The sequence below is a fragment of the Triticum urartu genome, chromosome 1A, assembly GCF_056163025.1.
Source record: "Triticum urartu cultivar PI428250 chromosome 1A, HENAU_Tu73, whole genome shotgun sequence".
Lineage (NCBI taxonomy): Eukaryota > Viridiplantae > Streptophyta > Magnoliopsida > Poales > Poaceae > Triticum > Triticum urartu.
In genome coordinates this window covers 40,078,170-40,101,606 of record NC_141873.1, presented here as the reverse complement: position 1 = coordinate 40,101,606, position 23,437 = coordinate 40,078,170, and the positions used below count along the sequence as shown (strand labels likewise).

The following is a 23,437-nucleotide window of genomic DNA, read 5'->3' as shown; positions in this document are numbered from 1 at the left end:
CCGACCTGTGGTTGGATGGTCAGAGTGACAGTGGTATCCCTAGCCCACTAAGGTTTAAGTCCTGGTGCTTGTATTATCCCTGACTTTATTTCAGAATTTTCGGAGACGTTTCCGTCGACGATGAGGCGCCTATGTTAACTTCGTAAATCTCAAGATGATATACCGGTTCAGTCTTTCGAAGGTGGTGCTCATATAGATAGGGTGTGCGTCTGTGCATTCTTACGGTTGAGTGCATGCGTGTATGTATGAGCGCTTGCGTCTATACTGTGTTAAAAAAATTAGTATAGAATCTCAACTAAAAAAGTATAAAATCTGACTTGTGGTGCAAAAATAGAAAAGAACTTTCTTTGCCATCGGATGGAAGATGAATGGCACAAATTCTAATGGAGGCATATCATATAACCTAATATCATTTAAATATGGACTATATATGGGTGTATATAGACATATTCGGAGTAGAATATAGCCAGAGCATTCAGCAAGCAATTAATCGATGGGAATGAAACATGCGTAACAAGATACTTCATACAGGTCTGCACCTAACAAGAGATGTGATAAAACTGTAGCTTATGTGGGAGGCCTTGTTGGAATTACTCTGGAAGTCGATATGTCTACCATAAATCGCCCATCCTCTGTCAGAGCTAAAATCGGTTGTAGATCGATAGCTCAACTCCCTGCTACTGCTGAAGGGGTGCTTGCAGGACGTTTCTACAGGTTTACATATGAAGTTGAGGAGGTTTTGGTTAAAAATCCTGTGGACACAGAAACCGTTGATCCTATTCCTGATGAAAGGACCAAGCCAGACCAGACTCCCAAGAGAAAACGTACTGAACAAGGAAAAGAGATGCCGCAGCCTGAGTCAGCTGGGCATGGCAATACTGGGGGCTCTTACCGTGATGGCAAGGCCTGTCGCCTGCTATACGATGATAAGGAGGGATCTCCCTCTACTGAAAGTGATGGGGACAACTCCCTGCTCATTGAAACATTGCAGGGAGAAATTGAGGAGAAAATGAAGGATGGCAAGGGAGATTCCTCCAACTGGATTGTCCCCAGGAATCCTGTTGTCATGGAGGAAACTGCTCAAGTCATTCAGGTGAAGAGAGACATATATAATAATTTTGCGTCACCCCGTCAGGCTGTTTCTAACTATTCTCAGCTTGTGGAGGTAACTGGTGAGGTGGACCCTGGGATCAAGACTTCGTGCAGCTATGTGGTACAACTCCCGTCCCCTGAAAGCACTGAAGAGATCATTCTCACTCCACCACTAGCGACTGAAGCCCCGCTGAGATTCAGCAAGAGTAACCTTTCTGGAATGCAGGACAAGGTGGAGGATAAGGCCAAAAAAATGGCTAGTAAGAGGAATCTGGAAGGTAATAATATTCCTACCTCCAAAAATTCATTTGATGTGCTTTCTGATTATGAGTTAATTAACAGAGCTCGTAAGATAGGGGTAGAAATACCCAATGATGATTTCGTTGTCGTTGACATTATTAGAGAGCTTGAGTGCGCCCGAAAAGAATTAGATGATAAAAAAGAAGATAATAATGATGATAATGAGCAGGATAACATGACTGTGACAAATGGCTTAGGCAGGAATACCCTTGTGATATTAGAGTGGTTAGACCAGGAAGAGCATATTTTTGAGCGTATTTCCTCTGTGAAACCTAAGAAGAAAAAACATAATAAATCCAATATCAAAATTGCTAGGCCTGTGATTAGGAGTCAGAAAAGAAACATTACTGAGGAAGAATTGTTATGTAACCCTGCCCCGTCTCCTGGTAGGGTTACTAGAGCCAAATTCCACAAAAAACGTTCCAAATGAGAGGCCTCATTTGGAACTGTCAAGGGGTAGGCAAGAAAGGGATGGCCACCTGCCTCTCAGACATGATTAGTGACCATTACCTTGACTTTCTGGGTCTACAAGAAACTATAAAAAAAGAATTCACACCAAAATGTTTGAGAAGAATTGACCCCTTTGACATATTCCAGTGGAACTGGGTGCCCTCTATGGGCAAATCTGGGGGCATTTTATGTGGTACGAGGAAAGATACTTTTGACATAGTATCCTGTGATAAGGGCAAATATGTTCTACAACTAGTATTGTTTGACAAAAAGAAGAAAATTCAATGGGGGTTGCTGGTAGTTTATGGATCGGCGCATGATGAATTCAAAAATGAATTCCTGGTGGAGTTAGCATCCTTTTGTAGTGGCATGACCATACCCTACATTGTGGGGGGAGATTTTAATATCCTGAGACATTCGGGAGAGAAGAATAAAAAGATGGTGAACAATAAAGCCACTGGCCTGTTTAACTCCATAATCAATACATTAGCTCTTAGGGAGATCCACATCAATGGGGGGAAGTATACTTGGACTAACAACCAGACTCATCCCACGCTGGAAAAACTAGACCGAATCCTTATGTTTGAATGTTGGGAAGATATTTTCCCATTGGTCTCAGTGAGGAAACTAGTTCGGGAGCTGTCTGATCACAACCCACTCCTGCTGTCCTCCGGGGAAGAGGGGTGCGATGCCCCGAAACCCCGCGAATTTCGTTTTAACCTGTCCTGGATCAATGATGACAAGTTCATGCCCAATGTGAGGAAAATTTGGGCTAGAAAAGTAGCTTCATCAGATCCAATTGATGCCCTGAACATCAAGCTGAAAAGAATCAAAACTTATTTCAAAGGTTGGGGCTCGAGTAAGTATGGGCATGATAAGAAAAAGAAAGAAGAACTGCGTATGGAACTAGATATGCTTGAGAAACTGGAAGAAGAAGATATGTTGCCTCCTGACTTGTATAGTAGAAAAATGGACATCAACGCTGAGCTCTATGAGCTCCTGGTTAATGAGGAAATATTTTGGCTTCAACAGTCCCACGAGCGTTGGTTGCTCAAAGGAGACCTGAACACTGACTATTATCATAAAATTGCTAATGGACGGAAACGTAAAAATACAGTTCAATCACTTAAAGTGGGAGAGACTTTGATTGAAGGCACGGACAATTTGATTGCACACGCCACTGAGTTCTACAAAGAACTGTTTGGACCAGCCCCTGGTAACCGGGTTCATCTCGACCCGGGAACCTGGTCCCCTGAAGAGAAATTAGACGAAAAAGATAATAAAGACCTTTGTCGAGAATTTACAGAACAAGAGGTCAAAGAGGCTCTTTTCGACATGGCTCCTAATAGAGCCCCTGGACCCGATAATATTCCTGCTGAGTTCTATCAGGTGTGCTGGGATATAGTCAAAAACGACATTATGGCCCTTTTTAAAGCCTTCCATCAAGGGACACTGGATGTTCAACGGCTTAACTATGGAGTTATTACTCTACTCCCTAAGGTTTCTGAAGCCGAGAAAATCCAACAATACAGGCCCATCTGCTTGTTGAGATGCCCATATAAGTTGATCACCAAAGTTCTTGACCGTAGAGTTGCCATTTATGCGAACAAACTCATCAGTACTACTCAAAACGCCTTTGTAAAAGGGAGAAACATCATGGACGGGGTCCTGTCACTTCATGAAATCCTCAATTACACTTATGTTAAGAAGAAAGTGGGAATTGTCCTTAAGTTGGACTTTGAAAAAGCCTATGATAAGGTGAATTGGGACTTTCTCCTAGAATGCCACAAGATGCGGGGCTTTGACAAAACCTGGTGTGGTTGGATTGAAAAGATACTGCACAATGGGATGGTGAGCATCAAACTAAATGGTAGTGTTGGGCCGTATTTTCAAAGCAAAAAAGGGGTTAGGCAGGGGGACCCACACTCTCCTTTCCTGTTCAACCTAGCAGTTGAATGCCTCACTAAAATGATAAAAAATGCCCAAAAGAACAAACCAATTGTGGGCTTGGCTGCAGACCTCATCCCTGATGGGGTGGCGGTCCTGCAATATGCAGATGATACAATCATTTGTATCGAGGATGATGCTGATAAGGCTCTCAACCTGAAGTTGTTGCTATATATGTTTGAAATGATGTCTGGCCTGGAAGTTAACTTTCAAAAAAGTGAGATCCTCACTGTGGGTGGAGATGAAAATACGGTGAAAAAATATGCAGAAATCTTCAACTGTGAGGTTGGCAGTTTCCCGCCCAAATACTTGGGAATGCCTGTGAGCTATACTAATCTAAAATCTTCCGATTGGGAGTTTATTGTTGGTAAGTATCTCAAGAGGTTCAAGGCCTGGATCGGCAACGCTGCCTCAATAGGAGGGAGGCACGCTTTGCTTGATTCTGTTGTCACACAGATATCTCTCTACCACATGTCTATGTGGCTCATGAATAAGACTTTCATAGAGAGATTAGACAAACACAGACGTAGGTTCTTCTGGCAAGGGTGCAACAAAAAGAGGAGATACTATCTTGTTAAATGGAGCAAGATATGTAGATCCAAAGATAAAGAGGGTTTGGGTATTAAAGATCTTAGAAAGCAAAATATTAGTCTCATGGTCAAATGGTGGTGGAAATTAGAGACGCAAAATGGGCTATGGCAGGATATAGTCCGGGCCAGATATCTTCGCAACACCTCTGTTGCTGAAGTCTCCCCCAAATTCTCTGACTCGCCCTGTTGGAAAGCTTTGCTCAAGATTAAAAATATATATATATGATGGGCAGAAAGATTGAGACTGGGGCTGGGAACTTGATCAGGTTGTGGAAAGATCCGATAAATGGGCTGACCCCATTTCAAGATCAGTATCCGCGCCTGTTTGAAATCTGCAACTACCCAACAAGCACCCTGGACCGAAAAGATAGACTTGACGATGCCTCTATGTTCAGACGTAGGCTTACCCCTGAATTATCCAAGCAATGGGAAGATATGCGTGATGTGGTCAATAAAATCCCCCTTACTGAGAGGGATGATCGTATTTTCTGGGGACTCAACTAGAATGGTAAGTTCACCACTAAGTCAGTATATAAAATGCTGGAGAAACCCCTGAGTGGATGCCATTATAGATGGATTTGGAAAGCCAAGATCCTTCTTAAAATCAAGATCTTTCTGTGGCAAATGTGGCAAGACGCAGTCCTTACTAGACAAGTGATGAGCAAAAGAAAATGGACAGGGAATCCCTGTTGCTCTTTCTGCAAACAAGTGGAAATGGTGAAGCACTTGTTCTTTACTTGTCCCGTGGCCAGGATTGTTTGCCGATCCATTGGAGTAGCTCTTGGCACCGATAGATGCCCGTCGAACTACTAGCAATACTTTGTGTGGTGTCACAAATTCCTTCCTGGGAAGCAAAAGTTTCATACGGTGAGACTAGCGGCCGTATGTTGGGCCATTTGGTTGGCACGCAATCGAGCTACTTTTGAAAAGAAACAAATTAAGACTCTTTTTGAGATTGTGTTTTCTCTATGTTCCTTTCTATTATATTGGACAGGGCTGCAACAAGGAGAGGGCGCTAAGGATCTTCGCGCTGGAGCTGAGATGGTCAGGACTGGGACGATGCAGCTGATGAAGATGTGTGGTGCTGTCAAGAAACCAATCCAAGGTGCCTGATGCTCTCTGGAGACGTGCTGGAAGAGGAGATGACGGGCATGCGATCCCAATACTGTTTCCTCCTTCAAGTTTCGTGCGGCTGTGTGTTTTGATGCTCTGATCTGATCTTTTGAGAATGTAATAGGTTAGGTGTTATGCTGTGCTACCCAGGTTTTCGCCTCATGATACTCGTTTCGACGGCGAGCGAGTATGGTGGGTTTCCTGGTAGTGCTAGAACTCGCTATGCCTCTTTCCCCCCTCCTGTTTTTCTAGCTTGAATTGGTTGTATTTCCGTTCTTTGCAATGAAAAAGGGTAAAAAGCCCGGTTCTAAAAAAAAATACAGGTCTGCACACTGTTGCATAATTTTTTTTTGACGAAAAGACTGTTGCATAATCAACATCGATCAAACATAAACATCACTTGTGCTCAATTCTGAAGACATATGAAAAACTCTAAATTTACCTTGGCAAAGCACCATACATCAGAGGCAGACTCGATCAAGATCCTCGAGGTCCCGGATGAGGCTGCCGACCCTGCCCTCCAACACGGCCAGCCTCATCCAGACCATCTGGATGATGATCTTCACCCCATGTACGCGCAGTCGTCGAGGAAGTGGTTCTGCCTGAGCGCGCCGTGCCCTGTGGTCTCCAACTCTCCATCGTGACGTGCGTCTTCACGCCGTCCGCGTTGACTTGCACGTCCTTGTCGACCACGTTGCCATAGCCGCCGCTTGCTCCTCGCCTCGATGAACCGCGTGAGCCCGTCGCCCGACCACGTGCCCGTCACCACCATCGTCCCCGGGTGCTCCCCCAGCACGATGGCGGAGATGAGCGCGATGAGGCAGCCCCCGCGCCGTCCACCACGCCACTTCGGTCCACGCTCGTGTCGAACACCACGCTGAGGTCGGCGCCGCGGGTCAGCACCGCGCGGCGGGTCAGCAACATGGCCTCGCGTTCTCCTGGTTGGGCATATGGTTCGGGAACATGTCGTCTAGCTCCAGGTGCAGGCTGTCGTCGTGTTGGTGCCCAGCTTCTCCAGCACGTCCCACGCAAAGAACCCGCCGCAGCCGTTGCCGACACTCACGATGACCTTGAAGCCCTCGATCTGGGTGTCATAGTGTGTCGGGTGGGCCACACACTCCTTGATGATGTCCCGGAGGTGATGCACGTAGGTGCTCATTAGGTGGACGCGCATGACCACTGGAGGCATGCCGAGGCCAACGCCGCTGAGGCCCGGCTTCCTCGCGACCACTACCGGAATAAAGCCCTAAGCCGACGTCCTATTCTATGCCGACAGCTTTTTATTGGGGCCAACGACATAGACCAAGATATGCCGACAGCCTAAGAAAAGCCATACTTGCATGCCGCGCGGCCGCGGATCAATCAGTAGAACTTGCAAAGGCACGCCGTGACCGCAAGGCCGAACACAAACACTCGGCCAAACGATTGGCATGGGGTTGGCACTGAGGAGCCGCCCAGGTCGAACTCGTGCCTGGCCCACGGCAACGACACAGACGGCGCGCCACCGGCGTGGCAGTACCACGAGGTTGTGTCGCCCGACTCTGACTCTTATTAGCCGAGAACAACCTTCGTGCACCAGGTCTTTCTAGGTGAATCTTGACGGCGTCAATTTTTCATCGTGATTTTATGAAGGCGAGCGAGGGCCGATCAAAATCGGTCAAAGACCAGGCAAAAAAGGAGACATGCTTCTATTAAATCTTAGCCGTTAATTTTTGTGGTAAACGTAAAATCAACGGATACAAAGGAATGACGTATGGAGAACTATAAAAGCTTCCTCCCTTTAATTAATATTAGGTATAGATATAAATATAGATATAGATTCTAGGGGTGTGTATGTCAATTAATTCTTTGCCAAGTGAGCTCCTTAAAATTTGGTCTCACTTGTCAGAAAGCGATCAAATGGACCAAGTCACCCGATCATTGCTTTTTGCAACAAGATTAGAGAAATTGCGGTGTTTTTTTGCAAGGATTAGTGACTTGGTGGTTTTATGCAAACCTAGCCGTAAATGTGGTAGTTTCTTGTAATTAACTCCAACTGCGGTCATGCCCAAGAACTGCAAGTCAGGAGTGTGGTTTCTAGCATGCGTCGTCCCGATCAGTGAATGAAAAGTGTCAAAGAAGATTTCTCCATCCTAGTCTGCCAATATTTAAATTCGTCACAACTCAAATATGAAGTACATGGGGTGTTTCGTAAAATCTCTACAACCTTTCATATATAGTAGAAAACCGAGGAAGGAAACAGATTACAAAATTAGTAACGAGTACATTGATACGAACAAGAAGAGCAAACAGAGACCATAAGTAACGTTGAGCGTCGAGTTTGCTTGTGCGCAGGCTGATGAGATGCGAGACCTGCACGGTGACGTTTTGATGCGATGCTCGATGAAATCTTGGACCGCCTTATCGACCCTGTCGGATGCGGCCATGAACCTCCGAAACCAACTTGATCGGGCGCGTCCCCTTGCCCGGATCGCTTGCATGACTCTCTTCTCCATGTCGTGCACTGTTCCTTGGGCCGGCCTCTTCTTGGTCTTGGATTTCTGGCCATAGCTGCCGGCCATCGCTAGGAGTCGAGCCATCAGCATCTATCTCTTCCTCTCGATTGTGTTTGGTGGTGTGATGATCGCCGTCGATGACTCGACCTTTCTGTTCCAAGAGCCTCTCTGCTTCCCTTGGCCGGCGTATATAATGTAGCAGACCGCATCCCGTCCGACTCGGACGGAGCACCAGAGATCCCGGTCAGTTCATGGCTGCTGGAAACGGACTCGGCTCGCTCTTCTCTCTCTCTCTCTCTCTCTCTCTCTCTCTCTTTTGACAACGCTCGGCTAGTCCGAGTCCTGGTCCTAGGCTAGCTGGTTAGCTAGTTTACCGGCGGGCGTTGACTCAACTTGCGCTGCGGACAAACGTAACGCGTCGGTCGGTTCGATCGAGGCGAGGCGGGAGAAATCTGTTTTAAACCTTGTCTTCGTTCGACCGGGAGAATTCGAACCCCAACCTTGGAATCCCTGAAATCGACACCCCCACCTCTCTGATCTCAGTTCTTTGCGCCCTTAAGCCCGTTCCCAAACAGGGATTCGCTGACGTGTGAGCGGGATTACTGACTTTGCTTCGGTGGTGGGTCCAACAGGTTCAGGCACGGGGATAACTGGCTGAGCCGGACCAGCTCGCCTCCTTGCTGCTCTGTTCGCCTCCCTTCTCCCCTGACGAATCAACTTCTCCTCCGCGGCGGCGATGGCGAACGGCGGATGATCGCAACGACCTCCGACGAGCACTCCTGCAGAACAAGAGCAGGTACACGATGTTCTTCCCGAGTGTCCATTCCCTGCCTTTTTGGGGGAAATTTTAGCCTCTTGCAAGCGCTAGGTTTAGGGTTCTACAGGTGTTCAAGTTTGGGTTTTTTGGGAGAAATTTTTGGTAGGTCAGATTGTGCTATTTGTAGTTCTAGTTCAATTATGCTTATATATATTTGTTGTAATGTAGGATTTTGTCGTTGAAAACATGGATCCAGCAGAAGTGTTGACTGTCAGATTTCACTTTGGGGGCGAGTTCATACGGATTGGTCCATCGCTTGATTATGTGGGTGGAGATATTGGAATGTCAGAGATTGAGCGGGACAAGCTCTCATTGCCGGAGCTAAAAGGCTTTTTAGGAGATCATATGACAGTGAAGGAAAGCATGAAGTACCATTTTTTGTTGCCTGGCATGGAGTTGATAAATGGATTGCTTTTCTTGTTTGATGATGCTGGTTGCATGAAGATGTCTGAGTACACTACAGATGGAGGGGTTGCTGAAGTATATGTGGAGTATAATGGGGAAGAGGATGAGCTAGAGGAAGCAAATAGTGAGTCTGATTTTGAAGGAGATGAGCTTGAGGACCTGATGTGCATTGGCAGTGAAGATGAGCCTGATTTAGTGATCACAGCAGAAGATGAGCATGACAATGGAAATGAACAGAGTAGTGGTGCAAGAGGAGAGATACTTGAACATATCCTTATTCCCAATAAAGGTGGTGTGGTCACACAAGTGATAAGCAGTCCATTGAAAAAAAAGTGAGAAGTGCTTATGCTAGTCAGAGTTCTCAAGTTGTTGATCCAACTGAACCATATGATATGTCCCAAGTTTCCGAAGTTGCACAAAATGTTGCAGTACATGCACAGCATGCTGTTGTAGTTCCACAAAATGCTACTACAATTTTTGAAAATGTTGCAGTAGTTTCTGAAAATGTTGCAGAAGTTGCACAAGATGTTGTAGATTCATCTGACTCGGAGGACATTGAGTATGTGCCCCATACAGATGACAGTGGGGAAGAATCAGAGGTTGTTGAGCTGAGAAAGCATGCAAGAAAATTCAGGAAAAAGATGAGAGATTCTAAGAAGTGGGCTGATGCAGATTCAACTGGGGCAGTGCGTATTGAGCTCGTGGCAAATGTGGAGGAGGCTGTACAGGATATGGAGTTTGAATCATCTGATGAGGACTACTCATATGATGAAGATGAAGATGGGAACATGGTTAGAAGGAAGAGCCAATATGTTAGGTTCAACCCTGACTCTGACGTTCCACACTTCAGTGGAATGGTTTTTAGAAGCAAGAAGCAGTTAACCAGAGCTATAAAGAGGTATGGACTTGCTACCAAAAGGAGCATTTCCTTCTTAAAATCCGAGGAGTACAGAGTTAGAGCAAAGTGTGACTGGCCTGGGTGTCCATGGTTGTTATATGCAGCAAACACAAGCAGGTGCTCTAGGTTTCAAATCATCACATTTGAAGATGAGCATGAATGTGCACAAAACAGAGACAACAAACTGGTTACTGCTAAGGTGATTGCCAAAAGGTATGAGAATTGTTGGAAATATGCCCTAGAGGCAATAATAAAAGCATTATTATTATATTTCCATGTTCATGATAATTGTCTTTATTCATGCTATAATTGTGTTATCCGAAAATCATAATACATGTGTGAATAACAGACACCAACATGTCCCTAGTAAGCCTCTAGTTGACTAGCTCGTTGATCAACAGATAGTCATGGTTTCCTGACTATGGACATTGGATGTCATTGATAATGAGATCACATCATTAGGAGAATGATGTGATGGACAAGACCCAATCCTAAACATAGCACAAGATCGTATAGTTCGTTTGCTAGAGTTTTTCCAATGTCAAGTATCCTTTCCTTAGACCATGAGATCGTGTAACTCCCGGATACCGTAGGAGTACTTTGGGTGTACCAAACGTCACAACGTAACTGGGTGACAATAAAGGTATACTACGGGTATCTCCGAAAGTGTCTGTTGGGTTGACACGGATCAAGACTGGGATTTGTCACTCCGTATGACGGAGAGGTATCACTGGGCCCACTCGGTAATGCATCATCATAATGAGCTCAAAGTGACCAAGTGTCTAGTCACGGGATCATGCATTACGGTACGAGTAAAGTGACTTGCCGGTAACGAGATTGAACGAGGTATTGGGATACCGACGATCGAATCTCGGGCAAGTAACATATCGATTGACAAAGGGAATTGCATACGGGGTTGATTGAATCCTCGACATCGTGGTTCATCCGATGAGATCATTGTGGAGCATGTGGGAGCCAACATGGGTATCCAGATCCCGTTGTTGGTTATTGACCGGAGAGTCGTCTCGGTCATGTCTGCCTGTCTCCCGAACCCGTAGGGTCTACACACTTAAGGTTCGGTGACGCTAGGGTTGTAGGGATATGTATATGTAGTAACCCGAATGTTGTTCGGAGTCCCGGATGAGATCCCGGACGTCATGAGGAGTTCCGGAATGGTCCGGAGGTAAAGAATTATATATAGGAAGTGCTGTTTCGGCCATCGGGACAAGTTTCGGGGTCACCGGTATTGTACCGGGACCACCGGAAGGGTCCCGGGGTGGGGCCACCTGCCCCGGGGGGGCACATGGGCTGTAGGAGGTGCGCCTTGGCCTACATGGGCCAAGGGCACCAGCCCCAAGAGGCCCATGCGCCTAGGGTTTCAAAAGGGGAAGAGTCCCACAAGTGGAAGGCACCCCCTAGGTGCCTTGGGGGGGAGGGAAACCTCCCTTGGCCGCCGCCCCCCTAGGAGATTGGATCTCCTAGGGCCGGCGCCCCCCTAGGCCCTCCTATATATAGTGGGGGAAGGAGGGCTTTTTGGGCCACGCCTTTGGTTGCCTCCTTCTCCCTCTCCAACACCTCCTCCTCCTCCATAGTGCTTGGCGAAGCCCTGACGGAGTACTGCAGCTCCATCACCACCACACCATCGTGCTGCTGCTGGAGCCATCTTCCTCAACCTCTCCTTCCCCCTTGCTGGATCAAGAAGAAGGAGACGTTACGCTGACCGTACATGTGTTGAACGCGGAGGTGCCGTCCGTTCGGTGCTAGGATCTCCGGTGATTTGGATCACGTCGTGTACGACTACCTCATCCCCGTTCTTTGAACGCTTTCGCTCGCGATCTACAAAGGTATGTAGATGCATCCGATTACTCGTTGCTAGATGAACTCATAGATGGATCTTGGTGAAACCGTAGGAAAATTTTTGTTTTCTGCAACGTTCCCCAACAAGAATTTCATCTTGGCAAATCCTTTATGGAAGATTGACAGCATGAAATCCACGGTGATGTAAGAAATGTTTGCTGATGTACCAATTTCAAAGTGCAAGGCAGCAAAAAAATTGTACTCGACAAGATTTTGTGTGGTATGAAAAATGAGTACACAAAAGTGTTTGATTATCAGTTGGAACTGCTTAGAAGCAACCCAGGGAGCACAGTGGCTGTTTGCTTGGATCCAGTAGAGATGGAGCAGAACATCTTTCAGCAATTTTATGTTTGTTTCGATGCAATGAAGAAAGGGTTTAAAGTAGGATGCGGGAAAGTGATTGGGTTGGATGGCTGTTTCTTCAAGGGAGCATGCCAAGGTGAGCTGCTAGCTGCAATTGCTAGGGATGCCAACAAGCAAATTTATCCAGTTGCATGGGCTGTTGTGGAGAAGGAGACCAAGGATACCTGGGCCTGGTTTATTGGACTTCTTATCAAAGATTTGGACATTAATGATCAAGGTGCTGGATGGGTCTTCATTTCTGACCAACAAAAGGTAAAACTTATTTAATGCCTAGTTAAAAAAATAATGTCTTATGTAAGTGTCGAAAAGGTTCGGTCGCCTCGTCGGAGCGACACCTATACCTATGTTTAGGTAGTGCTCCTAGTCCTATGGTTAGGTAGTGGTCCTGCTCTCATGTGCTGGTAGCATACATTTGTCTTTTTTTGCAAATGTATTTTTTATTTGCTGCTAACATTTGTCTCTTTTTGCAGGGCCTAATTATAAGCATGAGAGACTACTTGCCTAGGGCAGAGCACAGGATGTGTGCTAGGCACATTTATGCCAATTGGAGAAAGAAACACAAAGACCATGAGTTGCAGAAAAGGTTCTGGGCCATTGCAAAGGCTTCAAACAGGGAAGATTTTAATCATAACAAAGCCAAGCTAGCTCAACTTACTCCTGATGGTGCAAAGGACATCATGAGGACAGAGCCCAAGCATTGGGCTAGGGCTTTCTTTCCAGTTGGGGCAAAATGTGAATCGGTTGACAACAACCTTTGTGAATCATTCAACAATGCTATTATAGAAGCTAGGTTCTACCCCATTATTTCACAGCAGAGAAGATCAGGAAGAAAGTGTATGTTAGAGTTCAAGAGCAGAGAGCCAAAAGTGACAACTGGAAGGGCACAATTTGCCCAAACATTTTCAAAAAACTCAAGGCTAGTATCAAAAGAACTCAATTTTGTGAGGTCCTCTGGAATGGCAAGGAGGGCTTTGAGGTCAAGCATCTGACTGGGAGAGGCAGGAGGTACACAGTAAATCTTGAGAATAGGACTTGTTCTTGTGGTTACTTTCAGTTGGCAGCACTGCCTTGCACTCATGCCATATGTGCTATCTATAAATGTGGGAAAAAGTTGGAAGATTACATTGACAACTGCTACTCCATTGAAACTTTCAAGAAGATTTATGAGCACTGCCTGCAACCTGTTGAAGGAGAGGAAAATTGGCCTGTGTCCCAAAACCCTAGGCCAGTTGCACCTGGCTACATTGCCATGCCAGGGCAAAGGAAAAAGAACAATGACAGGAGGAGAGAAGAGGGTGAAGCACCGAAGGGTAAGAAACTGAGCAAGCATGGCATTCAGATAACTTGTGGATCTTGTGGTGGTAAGGGACACAATAAAACTTCTTGTTCTAAGAACGGAGATAGTACCAAATAAACAAAGTCACATCTTGGCAAGAGAGGGAGAAAACAGAGAGCCACAGAGGTAATTTATTACTATGTGTGCTCTCTTCAAATGAAAATATGCACTTATTTTGCCCTAATTTCTCTATTTTATTTACAGCAAGCACAAACAGATGCATCAACAAGCAGGGCTGCAGCAGCTAGAGCTTCAGCTGTACCAAGCTCTCAAGCTACTGGATCAAGCTTTCAAGCTGCAGGATCAAGCTCTCAAGCTGCAACATCTAGCTTCAGACCACCGAGAGTGACTAGAACTTCATCAGCTTCTGCTGGAGGGAGTGGGAGAGGAGCTGGAAGAGGGAGAGGAGCTGGGAGTGGGGCAAGAGCTGGAAGGGGGACAAGATTCATTATTCCGTTTATTTTCTAGATCTTTCCTACTCCTATTCTAATTCCTTGTCCTCTACCCCAAGTAAACCCCTCCCCTCCCCAATATAAATACCCAAGCACCCCCCCTCTAAACACATCAAATCAAAGCCCTCCTCCACACCGCGCCTTGCACCGCCGCCGCACCGCATCACACCGCGCCCTGCGTCACCGCCGCCGCGCCGCCTCACCCGCGCCGCCACCCCACACTCGCGTCACCGCCGCCGCGCCGCCGCACCTTGCCGCCGCCACCCCACACCGCCGCGCCGCCGCCGCACCTTGCCGCCGCCACCCCACACCCGCGCCGCCGCCGCACCTTACCGCCGCCGCCCCACACCCGCACCGCCGCCGCACCTTGCCCACACCGCCGCCCTACGCCGACGCCGCCGGAGCCCCTCACCGGAGACCTCGCCAAGGTTGCCCCGCGCTACATCTATTCTTTTTCTCGGATCATTTTCTTCTAATCGTTTCGATTCTTTTCTTCTCTAAACCGTTCCGGTTTTCTAGATCGGTTTTTCGATCGGTTTTCTTCTCCGAAACCCTAGATCGGATTCGTTTTCTTCTCCGATTTAGTTGCCTTTGGACCGTTCGCCGGACCGTTCGTCCTAACGAACGTGATCACCGGATTCTTCTAGGTTTCTTTTCGTCGGATTTATTCCGCGATCGCGATCTCAGATCCGATCTTCTTCCTAGTCTATCTTTTCGCTCGTTTATCGGAATCAGGTGATTCAAGCGCCTGGAGTTTCGTCTCGAAACCGCCGTTCCGTCTAATCAACTTGAACAAGCTTTTGTTACAGTAAAATTTTGACCTAGTTTCAACTTGCTAGAACCGAGTTGTTTTCTTCCGCCGTTTGTTTTTCGTTCTTTCTTTGCAACCGGAGTTCTTAAGTTGAACTACTTGGTTCGATCTCTTGTTCGAGTTTTACTTGTGCATTAGATGAGTACTTATTGTATGCTTGTTGTTTGTCTGCGATAGATTACCCGGATTGCGCCGCTTGTTACTTCGAAACCCTAGGACTCGCGGATCATCAGCAAGGCAAGTAACACTTTGATCATACCTTTTCTACAACCCACGTTTTACTGCATTAGATCAATCCTCACACACTGCATGATTAGGATCTAATTAAATTGTGGGATGGGAAGTAGATGAGGTAGTACCTATTACCTGTATTATTATGAAACCTTTGGGAGTTACTTCTACGTTTGCTTATTATGCCATGCTATGCTAGTAGACGTGGATTGGGTGAGTGATATCCATGACATATGTGAGATTGATAATTTTAATGGTTTATCTAAGGTGGCAACTTAAACACACATCTGGGTGGATTGAGGCACCTGATGTCTATCAGGACTTGCCTGTTTTTTTTTGGACCGCCACCCAGGCTCAAAGGGATCATAAGATAATTCATGCTAGAAACTTCCGTGTGCAGCCACATGCTACTATGGGCTCTAGCATAGTTGACTAAGTTGTGCGAACTCTTACGGGGTGGACTAGCAGATGTAGGGGATGTAGGTGTACCGGTCTACCCCACATGTAAGGTGCTAGTGCTTCTGAAAGACTATGTCTCGGTCATCCGTTTCTCAAACACCATGTAGTGCGAGAAAACAAACGGAGGCGATCGAGTCATGTGGGGAAAAGTGCGCAAACCTCTGCAGAGTAACAAACTAATCATGATTAGCCGTGTCCCCGGTTATGGACAACTTGAGTATCTAGTACTTGAATATCATTGTGAATCTCAACATGTTACTTCTAATTAATGTTATTGGGTTTTAATTACTTTTAATTGGGATTGAGAATGCTGTCAACCATTCTCAATGTTTCACAACCACCATGATAGTTAAATAAAATTTATTCCTTTGCAGTAGGGAAAAACTGGCTTTACGCAAAACTGTAACCATAGAGCTTTCCACCAGCCATATATGCATATAGTATAGCTGTTTCATTCCATTACTCTCTATGTGTTACTTTGCCAGCATATTCCATGTGCTGACCCGTTTCGGGCTGCAACGTTAATGTTGCAGACTTTTCAGACGACGATTGAGGTGTTTTAGGTCGTGGTTCTATACTCAGTGATGCCGCTGGAGTTGATGGACCCATTTATCTTCCAAGTCTTTCGCTGTTATCTTTAAAATATGGCCTTAAGCCATATTTATTGTAATAAGTTCTTTTTGAGCCATCGATGTAATAAGTGTGTGATTGCAACTCTGCTATAAAACCTCGATGTACTGTGTGGTGTCAGCATTACTGATCCAGGGATGACACCGTAGCACAGTAGACGTGATCCATTCGGGTCAGGTCGCTACAGAGATGGTATCAGAGCACACGCTGACTGTAGGACACGACCACTAAGTTAAAGCCATAGATCACCCTTCTCTTCTCATTTTCTAACTCCTCATCTTTTCTACTCTTTTAGGATGACGCACGCGAAGGTTAAGTACGCTCAACCGGATGAAGGCACACCATTTGGATTTCACCTGAAGGAAGTCACCAAGTACCTGAACATTGGATTACCAAGCTTCACGGGAACCTTCAACGCCACTCTGCCTGAAGAGGAGCGCTGGAAGATTCAAGCTCACGTTCCGGGAAGAACATTCGCGCCAATCACGAAGCCCATAGATAGTGTTTTCAATGCACCAACCTGGAGTCTAGGAAGGAGCATGGCAGCTCATATCACCATAGGACGCATTGGAGAAGTTTATCAAGAAGACCTCAAGGACACTATCTACCAGATTTGCGGACGTCGAGATGAACAATGGGAGTTAGTCAGCACCAAGAAGGATAGATCCATTGCAGCATTCATCCAGGAGTTAAACCAGCACATTCGACGCCACGAGAACCAGATGTGCAATGATATGGTAGAGTTGAAGAATGCGAAGGCAAGGATCATCGAGCTAGAAGGAGAACTAAAGTCTACACGCAAGGACTACATGGACGAGATCGTAGCTCTAGCAAGGCACAATTGCGATCTTAAGCAGGAGATTGAAGAACTCAAGAGGAAGTTAGCATCCCAGGAGGAAGACGAGTACGTCGCATGTCCGGACAACTACATCATCATCGACGACACCGATTCGGATCCAAGTGAACCCGACTTTGAAGACGAAGCTGGAGTAGATATCATGGAGTCTTCCACCGAATCAAATTTCTAGATGACCACCAGATAGTAGTAGTATTCCCCCATGTAAACACATTATAGTCGAGCACTTTTGCGATAGTTAGACCGTTTGTAAGCCCTTGTTTGATTGATTGAAGTGAATTGTGTGCTTTTGCCTCATGTGCATATGGGTAGTGTTTTCCCTTCAGACCCCCTCTATTCTTAATTCTCGTCTTTTCTAAACCCTCAGATGCCTCCGAGATGTGACAATGGATTTCCACCGGAGCTCACTCGGTTGATCCAGCAGCAGAATCAATTGATGCAGATGTTAGTTCAGAATCAGCAGAACAACAACAACAACCCACCACCACCACCTGTTGACCACTTAGCCCGTTTCCTTAGGCTGAATCCGCCAGTGTTTTCTAGTAGCACCGAGCCGATAGTAGCAGACGATTGGCTCCACAAGATAGGAAGGGAGTTGACCACTGCAGGATGCACGGATGGTGAGAAAGTGAAGTTTACCGCACACCAGCTTGACGGACCCGCGGCAGCATGGTGGGAGAATTTCACAGCCACTTACCCAGTTGACACTGTCACATGGGATCAGTTTCAGCAAGCTTTCCGCACTGCCCATGTTTCAGCAGGAGCTATGGCCATAAAGAAGCGTGAGTTTCGCAACTTACGCCAAGGAGGAAGGACTGTTGGCCAGTATGTGGAAGAGTTTAGTAAGCTAGCCCGTTATGCCCCAGATGACGTTGCTACGGATGCAGCCAAGCAGGAGAAGTTTCTGGAAGGATTGAATGATGAACTAAGCATGCAGTTGATGGTAGCAAATTTCAACAACTACCAGGAGTTGGTAGATCGTGCCATCATGATTGAAGGGAAGCAACAGCAGATTGAGAACCGTAAGAGGAAGTATGGACAGGGGAAGTATAACTCTGGAGCCCAGCAGAAGCCCCGTTTTACCCCTAAACCGGGATTTAAGTTTCAGCACACCCATGGAGGAGGTAGCTCGCACAACCATAATGGCCACAAGAATGGTAATGGGAATGGAGGAAGCAACGGCCATAACCGAACAACCCCATCAACCCCAACCAAGAGAGACCTGAGTCAAGTCACCTGTTTCAAGTGTTCGAAGACCGGACATTATGCCAATGAATGTCCTGAAGGCCAGAATGGAAATGGCAATGGAAGCTCTGGGAAGAAGCCGAACCCTTTCAATAGGGGACAGGTGAACCACGTTAATGTGGAGGAGATTGAAAATCAGCCCGATGCAGTAATCGGTAAGTTTTTGGTTAAGTCATTTACTGCACTCGTTCTTTTTGATACTGGTGCATCGCATTCATACATATCAAGGGGATTTGTGGAAAAGTATAGCCTGCCCACTAGGATTCTTAAAACACCTATGCTAGTAAGCTCTCCAGGAGCAGAATACATGGCCAGACAAGGATGTTTTCAAGTACCATTGAGTATAGGAAGGCATGTATTCCCAACGGATTTAATTATTCTGGAATCCCAAGGTCTGGATGTGATTCTTGGTATGGATTGGCTGTCGATGTATGGAGGAAACATCGATTGCGCCAGTAAGACAATTTTGCTTACCACACCAGAAGGAAGAAGGATCAAGTATGTATCCCGGTATGTGCCAAACAGGATACAAGTGAATTGCTTATCAGGAGTTGTGCAGGAGGAAGTACCAGTGGTAAAGGATTTTCCTGATGTATTTCCTAAGGAATTACCAGGCATGCCACCGGATAGAGACATTGAGTTTTTGATTGAGTTATTGCCAGGTACAGGCCCAATATCGAAGCGACCGTACCGGATGCCAGCAAAGGATTTGGTGGAAATTAAGAATCAGATTAAGGAGTTATTGGATAAAGGTTACATTCACCCAAGTTCTTCACCTTGGGGATCACCCGTACTTCTAGTGGAAAAGAAGGATGGATCATTAAGGATGGTTGTAGATTATCGGGGATTGAATGAAGTAACCATCAAGAATAAGTACCCACTACCAATGATCAATGATCTGTTTGATCGATTGCAAGGAGCTAAAGTGTTTTCCAAGATCGATTTGCGATCAGGGTACCATCAGTTGAAGATTCGAGAGCAGGACATACCTAAGACAGTATTCACCACAAGATATGGACTGTATGAGTATACCGTTATGTCATTTGGATTGACTAACGCACCTGCCTATTTTATGAACCTGATGAACAAAGTGTTTATGGAGTTTTTGGATAAGTTCGTCGTAGTGTTCATTGATGACATCCTAGTTTATTCAAAGAATGAAGAGGAGCATAAGGAACATTTGCGTTTGGTTTTGGAGAAATTAAGGGAACATCAGTTATATGCCAAATTCAGCAAATGTGAGTTTTGGTTGAAGGAAGTTGGATTCCTCGGACACGTTATATCCGGAGAAGGTATAGCAGTTGACCCCACAAAGGTTGAGACCGTAACCGAATGGGAAGCACCAACAACAGTTGGAGAGATCCGGAGTTTTCTTGGACTCGCAGGATACTACCGGAGATTTATTGAGAATTTCTCAAAAATTGCGAAGCCTATGACGGAGTTGTTGAAGAAGGATACTAAGTTCAAATGGACTGAGGAGTGTGAGGCTAGTTTCCAGGAGTTGAAGAAACGTTTGGTTACCTCACCGGTATTGATTTTGCCAGATCAGACCAAGGATTATGAGGTGTATTGCGACGCTTCACGTCGAGGACTTGGAGCAGTGCTTATGCAGGAAGGGAGAGTTGTTTCGTATGCATCACGACAACTGAAGCCTCATGAGTTGAATTATGCCACGCATGATTTGGAGTTAGCAGCCGTAGTGCATGCATTGAAGACGTGGAGACATTTCCTCATTGGAAATCATTGTGAGGTGTACACGGATCATAAGAGTTTGAAGTACATTTTCACGCAGAAGGAGTTGAACCTCCGACAAAGGAGATGGTTGGAGCTCATCAAGGATTATGACATGAGATTGCATTACCATCCCGGAAAGGCTAATGTAGTAGCTGACGCATTGAGCCGTAAGAGCCATGTCAATACCCTAGTGACGGGGAAAATACCAAAGGAATTAGCAGAAAACCTTCGTGAACTAAGCTTAGAAATAGTTCCGAGAGGCTATGTAGCAGCATTGGAGATTCAGTCAACATTGATGGATAAGATCAGAGAAGCTCAGAAATCTGACAAGGAGATTGCTTCTATAAAGGAGAAACTTAGCAAAGGAAAAGCAAAGGGATTTCGTGAGGATGAGCACGATACCTTATGGTTTGAGGAGCGTGTTTATGTGCCCAATGACCCGGAGATCAGGAAGTTGATTTTGCAGGAGGCACATAATTCACCATATTCGATTCACCCAGGGAATACCAAGATGTATTTGGATTTGAAGGAAACATTTTGGTGGACCGGAATGAAGGAGGATATTGCAGCATATGTAGCAGTTTGTGACGTATGTCAGAGAGTAAAAGCAGAACATCAAAAGCCAGCAGGATTGTTACAACCACTGCCGATATCCGAATGGAAGTGGGATAAGATAGGCGTGGATTTTATCACAGGACTACCCAGGACGAAAGCAGGCTATGACTCGATATGGGTAGTAGTTGATCGTTTGACGAAGGTAGCACATTTCATTCCAGTTAAGACCACTTACACCAGTGCTAAGTTGGCAAAGATATACATGACTAGGATCATTTGTTTGCATGGAGTCCCGAGGAGTATCGTAACAGATAACAGTTTCGTTCTATGACAACAGTAACGAAGTTGGAGACCGTCAATTCTTTGGACCAGATTTGATTAAGGAGTCTGAACGGAAGGTTAAGTTGATTCGCGATAGGCTCAAGGTAGCCCAGTCCAGGCAGAAGAGCTACGCAGATTCTAAACGCAAGGAGACAGTTTACGGAACCGGAGACAGAGTTTACCTTCGAGTATCCCCACTTCGAGGAGTTAAGCGCTTTGGAGTTAAGGGAAAGTTAGCACCACGTTTCGTTGGACCGTTTAAGATCGTGAAACGTATGGGAGAAGTCGCTTATAAGTTGGAACTACCAGAAGGACTGTCAGGAGTTCATGATGTATTCCATGTTTCTCAGCTGAAGAAATGTCACGCCGAGATGGCGGAGGTACCGCTAAGAGATACAGTGCCATTAGAAGCGATTCAGTTAAAGGATGACCTAACATATGAGGAGAAGCCAGTCAAGATTCTCGATGTTGCCAGTAGAGTTACTCGCAGCAAGGTTATCAAGTTTTGCAAAGTTCAGTGGAACCACCACTCAGAAGATGAAGCCACCTGGGAGAGAGAAGAAGATTTGCTCAAAGACCACCCTCACCTATTTTCTAGCCAACCCGAATCTCGAGGGCGAGATTCATCTTAAGGGGGGTAGGTTTGTAACATCCCAAATTTTCAATTTGGAATGTTATACACTAGATCATATGCATATCATATTTTCTTGCATTTTGGTTGATCCTAGAAATTTCACGCAACTCAAGGACCCTCGGAGAGAGTTGGAGATTTCGTTATTTTCATATTTGAGAGTTCTCTCGAATTTTGAAAATAGGATCATTTGATTTATTTATTTTATCTTCAATAATTTTTCCGGTGTCAAAATATATGAGAGAGGGAATAATATGACTTTCCCAAATTTAGGAAAAATGAAGATATAATAAATAGATCAATTTTGCTTTCCGGTGTTTATTTGCATTTTATTCGGATAGGGAAAAATGCGCGTTTTCAAAAATTGCATTTTAGGTCCGGAGAAAAGTTCATTTTGTTCGATTCATTTTTAGGAGTCGGGGAAAATTTACTTTAGATTTTTCGGAGTTCGTTTAGATTCCTTTTTATTTTTTTTTCTGCGCGAGGAAACTATTTAAAAAAAAAATAAAAAAAATTTGAGCAGCGCCTTGGGCCAAAGGCCCAAGCCAATCCACCTACCGCCGCGCTCCCAGGCGCCAGGCGCCGAGCCAGGAGCCGGTCGGCCGCCGCCGCCTCTTGCTAGGACCGAATCCTTTTAGGATTCTAGGGCGCCCCCTTGTCCCTTTTCCTTATTCCGTTTATTTTCTAGATCTTTCCTACTCCTATTCTAATTCCTTGTCCTCTACCCCAAGTAAACCCCTCCCCTCCCCAATATAAATACCCAAGCACCCCCCCTCTAAACACATCAAATCAAAGCCCTCCTCCACACCGCGCCTTGCACCGCCGCCGCGCCGCATCACACCGCGCCCTGCGTCACCGCCGCCGGGCCGCCTCACCCGCGCCGCCACCCCACACTCGCGTCACCGCCGCCGCGCCGCCGCACCTTGCCGCCGCCACCCCACACCGCCGCGCCGCCGCCGCACCTTGCCGCCGCCACCCCACACCCGCGCCGCCGCCGCACCTTACCGCCGCCGCCCCACACCCGCGCCGCCGCCGCACCTTGCCCACGCCGCCGCCCTACGCCGACGCCGCCGGAGCCCCTCACCGGAGACCTCGCCAAGGTTGCCCCGCGCTACATCTATTCTTTTTCTCGGATCGTTTTCTTCTAATTGTTTCGATTCTTTTCTTCTCTAAACCGTTCCGGTTTTCTAGATCGGTTTTTCGGTCGGTTTTCTTCTCCGAAACCCTAGATCGGATTCGTTTTCTTCTCCGATTTAGTTGCCTTTGGACCGTTCGCCACCGTTCGTCCTAACGAACGTGATCTCCGGATTCTTCTAGGTTAACGACGTCCGTTCGTTTAACCGTTCTTCTTTTTCTTTTCGTCGGATTTATTCCGCGATCGCGATCTCAGATCCGATCTTCTTCCTAGTCTATCTTTTCGCTCGTTTATCGGAATCAGGTGATTCAAGCGCCTGGAGTTTCGTCTCGAAACCGCCGTTCCGTCTAATCAACTTGAACAAGCTTTTGTTACAGTAAAATTTTGACCTAGTTTCAACTTGCTAGAACCGAGTTGTTTTCTTCCGCCGTTTGTTTTTCGTTCTTTCTTTGCAACCGGAGTTCTTAAGTTGAACTACTTGGTTCGATCTCTTGTTCGAGTTTTACCTGTGCATTAGATGAGTACTTATTGTATGCTTGTTGTTTGTCTGCGATAGATTACCCGGATTGCGCCGCTTGTTACTTCGAAACCCTAGGACTCGCGGATCATCAGCAAGGCAAGTAACACTTTGATCATACCTTTTCTACAACCCACGTTTTACTGCATTAGATCAATCCTCACACACTGCATGATTAGGATCTAATTAAATTGTGG

At 46.1% G+C, this 23,437-nt stretch overlaps 1 protein-coding gene and 1 pseudogene across 1 annotated transcript; both read left to right on the top strand.

Annotated features, from left to right (window-relative positions):
• Window positions 1-607: 607 nt before the first annotated feature.
• On the top strand, window positions 608-5,492 carry LOC147989787 (uncharacterized). Its single transcript, XM_087514617.1, has 3 exons — window positions 608-1,093; window positions 1,157-1,370; window positions 5,374-5,492. Exons 1-3 carry the CDS (start codon window positions 608-610, stop codon window positions 5,490-5,492), a joined length of 819 nt encoding a protein of 272 aa, XP_087370743.1.
• Window positions 5,493-8,990: 3,498 nt separating this feature from the next.
• On the top strand, window positions 8,991-14,131 carry LOC147989786 (uncharacterized; annotated as a pseudogene).
• The last annotated feature ends 9,306 nt before the right edge of the window (window positions 14,132-23,437 follow it).